The 7,993-nt window shown below is 40.7% G+C and overlaps 1 protein-coding gene across 1 annotated transcript; it reads right to left on the bottom strand.

The window, feature by feature from the left end:
• Positions 1–2,006: 2,006 nt before the first annotated feature.
• On the bottom strand, positions 2,007–6,429 carry LOC134934610 (E3 SUMO-protein ligase KIAA1586-like). Its single transcript, XM_063930007.1, has 4 exons — positions 6,403–6,429; positions 5,860–5,969; positions 3,902–4,599; positions 2,007–3,493 (listed from the first exon to the last, which is right to left on the bottom strand). Exons 1-4 carry the CDS (start codon positions 6,427–6,429, stop codon positions 2,007–2,009), a joined length of 2,322 nt encoding a protein of 773 aa, XP_063786077.1.
• Positions 6,430–7,993: the final 1,564 nt, after the last annotated feature.

The following is a 7,993-nucleotide window of genomic DNA, read 5'->3' as shown; positions in this document are numbered from 1 at the left end:
TCCATCTCCCACATCTGTACTTCACTTCCACCTTCCATCTCCCACACCTGCCTTCCACCTTCCATCTCCTCTGCACCTCACTCCCACATTCCATCTCCCACACCTGTATTTCACTTCCACCTTCCATCTCCCACATCTGCCTTCTACCTTCCATCTCCTCTGCACCTCACTCCCACATTCCATCTCCCACACCTGTATTTCACTTCCACCTTCCATCTCCCGCACCTGCCTTCCACCTTCCATCTCCCACACCTGTACTTCACTTCCACCTTCTATCTCCCACACCTGCCTTCCACCTTCCATCTCTTCTGCACCTCACTCCCACCTTCCATCTCCCACATCTGCCTTCCACTTTCCATCTCTTCTGCACCTCACTCCCACCTTCTATCTCCCACACCTGTACTTCACTTCCATCTCCCACACCTGCCTTCCACCTTCCATCTCCCACACCTGTACTTCACTTCCATCTCCCACACCTGCCTTCCACCTTCCATCTCCCACACCTGTACTTCACTTCCATCTCCCACACCTGTACTTCACTTCCATCTCCCACACCTGTACTTCACTTCCATCTCCCACACCTGTACTTCACTTCCATCTCCCACACCTGTACTTCACCTTCCATCTCCCACACCTGTACTTCACTTCCATCTCCCACACCTGTACTTCACTTCCATCTCCCACACCTGTACTTCACTTCCACCTTCCATCTCCGACACCTGCCTTCCACTTTCCATCTCCCACACCTTCCTTCCACCTTCCATCTCCCACACCTGTACTTCACTTCCATCTCCCACACCTGTACTTCACTTCCATCTCCCACACCTGTACTTCACTTCCACCTTCCATCTCCCACACCTGCCTTCCACTTTCCATCTCCCACACCTGTACTTCACTTCCATCTCCCACACCTGCCTTCCACCTTCCATCTCCCACACCTGTACTTCACTTCCATCTCCCACATCTGTACTTAACTTCCATCTCCCACACCTGTACTTCACTTCCATCTCCCACACCTGCCTTCCACCTTCCATCTCCCACACCTGTACTTCACTTCCACCTTCCATCTCCCACACCTGCCTTCCACCTTCCATCTCTTCTGCACCTCGCTCCCACCTTCCATCCCCCACATCTGTACCTCACTTCCACCTTCCATCTCCCACATCTGTACTTCACTTCCACCTTCCATCTCCCACACCTGCCTTCCACCTTCCATCTCCCACACCTGTACTTTACTTCCACCTACCATCTCCACACCTGCCTTCCACCTTCCATCTCCCACACCTGTACTTCACTTCCATCTCCCACACCTGCCTTCCACCTTCCATCTCCCACATCTGTACTTCACTTCCACCTTCCATCTCCCACACCTGCCTTCCACCTTCCATCTCCCACACCTGTACTTTACTTCCACCTACCATCTCCACACCTGTACTTTACTTCCACCTTCCATCTCCCACACCTGTACTTTACTTCCACCTTCCATCTCCCACACCTGCCTTCCACCTTCCATCTCCCACACCTGCCTTCCACCTTCCATCTCCTCTGCACCTCGCTCTCACCTTCCATCTCCCACATCTGTACTTCACTTCCACCTTCCATCTCCAACACCTGCCTTCCATCTCCCACACCTGCACTTCACTTCCATCTTCCATCTCCTTTGCACCTTGCTCCCCCTAGGCATTCCAGATGCCCTAGCCATTTTCCTATAATGCCTAAGTCTGGCTCTGCCCATAGAATCTACCTGATATATTATCTTACAACACTTCAATATATTGTAGTCGATACATATTCTAGGTCATTGGGACCCAATAAATAGACTGTTACTGAACATTACAACATATAGGTATAACGGGGAGCACTCATGCAACATCCCACTAACTATTTAAGAGAAAGAAGGCCAACTCCAGCAAGAGCAGCACCTGGAACCCCCATCATCCTCTCACCAACTATAACTCCCTCCCATTTCCTGGAGCAGATTACCAAGCTAGCACAGAACTTAAAATTTAAAGGCACTTCCACAGCTGCTTATAGTAGGCCTGATCCTGTTGCCTTGCTTGCTCCTGTCTTGCCATGCCTTTACAGGATTGGGCTGCCCGACGTCCCTTGCCCAGCCACGATTTTACATATGCGTCCGGATTCCACTCAGTGAAGGGAGGACAAACAATTGAAATAAAAAGTAAGTCCGACACATGTCGAGTGGTCAGTGCAGTCCGCTTATCTGTAATTATGTTGTTCATAACACTAAAGCCTCGCTCACAGTCAGCATTGCTTGCTGCAAGAGTATCTACTGCAAGAATTAATTTCTTTAATTTTTCGGGAACAATCCGTCCTGCGCAGCATTTATATTCCACAAATCCCAGGTGTGTTTCATGGTAACTGACATTCAGCATTTCACATAGTGTACGAATCTCTTGGTCTCCAAAAAGTGGATTATCAGAATCAGTTTGCCAAGATTCAGGATTCAGAACAGATATGCTGTCAATCAGGGTGTGGTAAGCAGTTTCCCTACCTTTTGCTACGCTTTCTGTTGCTTTATTAGCAGTGGTGGTAAATAATTTGCACCTCATGTTGTCAACAACAGCCTGAATGAATTGAGAGGATTTGATCTTGGGACTTTTCCCAATGCCTGTCAACTTTGTATTTTTGAACATAATTCCCTCTTCTGCATTCTGTGTCTGTTCACTGTGAAATCCTGGTATTCTCTTTAGGCTTTCAATTCTCCGCACATACATTTTTATGTGGTTGTCTGCCTTTGGAATGGTCATTTTTCTGTCTTGTAAGAGTTCTGATAAATTTTTGAGCTCAGTCAGAACATCTAACATAATTGACATATTTGTTACAAAGTTGACTGAGCACAGTTTTGAATGTAGACCTTGGAATTTCACTTGCTCCCTTCTATCCCTTGATTGGTCTTGTGAGGCTTTTTGAAAATGTGCAGCTAATGCAGGATACGTCTGCCAGACTGCATTCACTGCTCTCCACGATGAAGCTACCCATCTTACGTTGAAAACTCTGCCAATTTTTTTAAGCAAGACATGCAGCTCATTAGCCTGTGCACTAAGCTCACGTACATTTTTTGGTGACTGACTGTAAAGTGTGTATAAGGTGTCTAAAAATGACCTGAAGTCATTTGTACCTCCAGTAACATCTAGTGCTTGATCCACAGCTAGTTCAAGCCTGTGATTCATGCAATGCCAGAGAATTAGTTTGGGAAAGTCTCCTTGTAAGAGTTTTCCAACACCAGCTTTTACGCCAAGCATGACATTTGCGCCATCACTACAAAAACTGACAAAGATCTCTGTCAATACTTCGAAAGTAAAACCATGATGGAATAAACATTTCATTATTTCCTGTTTTATGCTCTCAGCTGAGGCATTTTCTAACTCTATCAAATCCAAAGGAAATGCTACTGGATTCATGACACCATCAACACTTGATTTTAAAAAAATAACAAGAGTTGATTTTCTAGAAAGTGTAGTAGCTTCATCAACTAATACAGGTTGAGTATCCCATATCCAAATATTCCGAAATACGGAATATTCCGAAATACGGACTTTTTTGACTGAGAGTGAGATAGTGAACACTTTGTTTTTTGATGGCTCAATGTACACAAACTTTGTTTAATACACAAAGTTATTAAAGATATTGTATTAAATGACCTTCAGGCTGTGTGTATAAGGTGTATATGAAACATAAATGAATTGTGTGAATGTAGACACACTTTGTTTAATGCACAAAGTTACCAAAAATATTGGCTAAAATGACCTTCAGGCTGTGTGTATAAGGTGTATATGTAACATAAATGTATTCTGTGCTTAGACTTAGGTCCCATCACCATGATATCTCATTATGATATGCAATTATTCCAAAATACGGAAAAATCCGATATACAAAATACCTCTGGTCCCAAGCATTTTGGATAAGGGATACTCAACCTGTATAGTAATCTTAGTTTTTTTTGTTATAATTTGTGAGACAATCTTTTTCCTCATTTCAGCCGAAATGTGTTCTATAATGTCTCCGCAGACCATTCTACTATGAAGCAAACGCCCAATCTGAACTCCATTCACTTTTTGCAGGTCAATCAAGCTCTCATGGTCAGTAAATGGCCTATTCATTTTAGCAATGTAGTAAGCTGTTCTGAATACACGGCTAGTGATTTCAAAAGCAGTTTCTTGACTTCTTCCATTTATGTTTAGCAGAATATCTTTTCTAGCAGTTTCTAGAATTTTTTCTGCTTCTGCATGAGCAGCGCTATTTTTGTGTATATAAATTTTTTTGCGAAGAGATGTGAGCTCTGTTTCCTTAGTTTTACCAAAAGGTAAAATGTTACATTCTGCCCACTGAGAAGCAATATTTATGCCTCGAGCAGCGTGAATCTTTAAGTTAGAAACTTCTGCACAGATTGTACAGCCGAGTTTTCCCCTAGACGCAAATAGCCACTCATGTTTCTTTTTGAATTCGTCAAATTGTTCTTTTGACCACACAGCTGGATATTGCTTTTCATCTGTAGACTTATCGTGTGATTCAGCTGATGTCTCAGCAACAACTTCCTCACAGTCAATAGTTACTATTTCATTGTCCAGTGCTAAGTTCCTACAAAAAAAGAGAGCAGTAGCTCATTTTTCTACAATATTTTTAAAAAATTATACATTTTTTATTCATATTTAAGCTAATTACTCCCTCACGGAAATGTAAAATATCTAGTTGCTTATTTATTAAGCTTTTTTTTCCCAGAAAATTATATCTGAAAATTTATAATTTTATGGATTGTTGTTATGAGATATTGATTTCACAGAAATCAAATGCAGAAATTGAATGTTTATTAGCACTGCAGATCGCAGTCCTTATTATCAATGGGAACTACAATCTGATCCCTGCTGTATGTACCAAACTCTGAAAAGCATTGTTTATAGAATTTGGTCATGTTAGTTTATACCATTTTCAGATGATCTAAACTTCTTAAAGCCAATGGAGGCATGGTAGCAAGAGAGAGATCTTTCTATCCCTCTCCTGCAGCCTCCATCTGGTGCCAGCTCCAATACTGGAAAATGTCACTGTGCGCATGCGCAGTGTCAGATTCCCCATGACTTTTACACAAATGGAAAAATCTTTTAAAAATGCAAAGGAACTAAAAGGGACATCGGTTATCACTACTACTTAACTTTCGGGGGGGGTTTACTTAGTACATAGCAGGAATATTTTTTTATAAAAACTGAAAAATTCACAATGGATAAGAATGTTAATAATTACAACAGTGCCGCAATTATTAATGCATAGGCATCTTAACAAGAACAGTGCAGCCAAGTAAAAAACTAGATGTTTAGGGCTAACATTTTGGAAGGCTAGTCTACTGGTCTTTAAGAGTCCCCTCCCCATTTTACATTAATACACAATACTAAGTATATACATTCATTGCACTTTCAAAATAAATTAGCAAAAAAGATTTAAAAAATATGCTGGTACCCACATATAAATCACCTTGCTCCGGTGCAAAAAACAATACATCAAATAAGATCCAAAGAAGTGGAGGCACTGAGACTACAAAATGCAGAAAGCATAAGTATATTGGGCAAACGTTTTCAAGGCTGATGCCCCGTCATCAAGACCACACAAAGAAAGGAGTAACTCCTGTCTTTGTGTGGTCCTGATGACGGGGCATCAGCCTTGAAAACGTTTCGCCAATACACTTATGCTTTCTGCATTTTGTGGTCTGAGTGCCTTCACTTGTTTGGATCTTCTTTGATTTTTAATATATATATATATATATATATATATATACACATACATACATACATACATACATACATACATATACACACACACACACAAAACACGTTTGAAGATCTGACTTACTGTGTTTGAAGTGGAATGTCAGTTTTTCCTTTCTTTGGTTGGTGGTGAAAGTAGAACATTATTCCTGGCTTTGAACTATTTGTTCGCTTTTTATTAGACACGATGCCAGCCTGGTAATAACAAAAATTGTTATTAACATATTATAGAGATTCAAATTAAAAAAAAAATGGATCTAATTAAAAAAATTAAAATACCGGTTCAACATTTACAATTGTAAATATTTTGCATGGTTAATATTTTGACCATATTATCTCCTCCTCATATAACATTAATGTACTGTAGTATACTATTTACACATCAGACATGTATGTCAAGGACCAACAGTTAGTGAGTACCATCCCACCACCGTGAGGAATTTAATCTTCCACAGGAGGTGACATATGTGTAACCTGTTAATAAATTAAGAATATACAAAACAGGTAACAGAATACACACACACACACACACACACACACACGAGTGTATGTTCTATAAAGTTTGACTTTGGTGTAACCCAGGTGCAAATACTGCTGATCTACCCTCGTGTCAATCTTGAGGTCCCACCAGCTTCACAAACTGCACTGAATGCATCTTTGAGAACTTATCTCCCCCCTCCCCCCCCCCCCCCCCCCCCCCCCCCCCCAGCTTTTTGGCACAAAATGCATCCATTTTTACATCAACCCCAACTGTATGTATTTTTAAGAGGTAGATTTTTTATGACACATCTAATATGGATTTTTTTATGTGAAATCTTAGTGTAAACTGGTACAGATTTAATTACCTGGTATAGATGTCTTCAATGTTTTAAAAGTCTACTTTTCAATAATCAATGTGAAAATCTCTGTCAGAGGACAGCTGCAGAAGATGTAGACCTGTTAGGGAAAAAAAATATTTTGTTAATACAACAGCGATTTATTTTTTTGACGTTCAATTTGTACAAAGTCAGTATGTAAAGAGAAGAAAACTCAAGAATAAATCCAAGAGGTTACATACTGGTAAGAGAGAGAGAGAGGACTTTAGTGAAAACTGAAAATTCGTTACTTACCTAATGAAGTATTCCCAAGTCTAGTCCAAAGGATCGTATAACACCATAAGCTTGGGTGAAAATGTAGGGCTGTTCTGAAGTCCACTCTGAAGGGTGAAGAACACTGTTGGTTTTAGTGGTGATCAAGGACTGTTTGTAAGTACACTCCAAAAAAATCAAAGTACACTGCAGGCCTTGGGTGAAGGCACTGTAAGGGAAACAGAGTCATAATCATAACTCTAGCCTAGCAAAGCAAAACAAATACCGAAACCAATATATCCTCTGGCACAAAACAAGCAGCGGCACTCGGAGGCTGATTTCAAAACATGTATTTCACAACGTAATCCCAACGTTCCGGGGCTGATATATAGATATATCTATCTCTACATATATAATACAAGTGCCCAGCACTCCAGATTTATAGGCTATTTGTATACTTGCCCGGATGCCCTCCGTGACCTCCAATATAGCGGACGTAATGGCGGCACTCCGAGACGTGTAGGTCAATGACAAAATTACTTTCGAAATAAAAGTAGTCTTTGCATTGATGTACACGTCTCGGAGTGCCGCCATTACGATATATATATATATATTCAGGAGGGAAACATTCTTCAAAGGAAGAGAAGTATTAGAACTCGAGGACATACCCTGAGACTGGAGGGGGGGAGGTTCAGGGGAAATTTAAGGAAAACTTACTTCACTGAAAGGGTAGTGGACAAGTGGAATAGCCTCCCATCAGAGGTGGTAGAGGCTAAGACTGTAGAGCAATTTAAACATGCTAGGGATAGGCATATGAATATCCTTACAAAAAATTAAGGTTCAAAAAGGGTCGAGATTACCTTAAGGATAAAAAAGGGGCAGACTAGATGGGCCAAGTGGTTCTTATCTGCCATCAAATTCTTTGTTTTATATATATATATATATATATATATATATATATATATATATATATATATATAAAGAAAGTAGTCAGCAGCACTCCCGGCTCCCGGACAGGGAATGAAAAAGGACACAATCGTTGTGTTGTCAGCGTTTCAATGTTATTCAAGTGAACATTTTCCTCAGGATGTCCTGAGGAAAATGTTCACTTGAATAACATTGAAATGCTGACAACACAACGATTGTGTCCTT

Source organism: Pseudophryne corroboree, chromosome 6, assembly GCF_028390025.1.
Source record: "Pseudophryne corroboree isolate aPseCor3 chromosome 6, aPseCor3.hap2, whole genome shotgun sequence".
Taxonomy (NCBI): domain Eukaryota; kingdom Metazoa; phylum Chordata; class Amphibia; order Anura; family Myobatrachidae; genus Pseudophryne; species Pseudophryne corroboree.
This window is presented reverse-complemented; position numbering and strand designations above follow the sequence as displayed.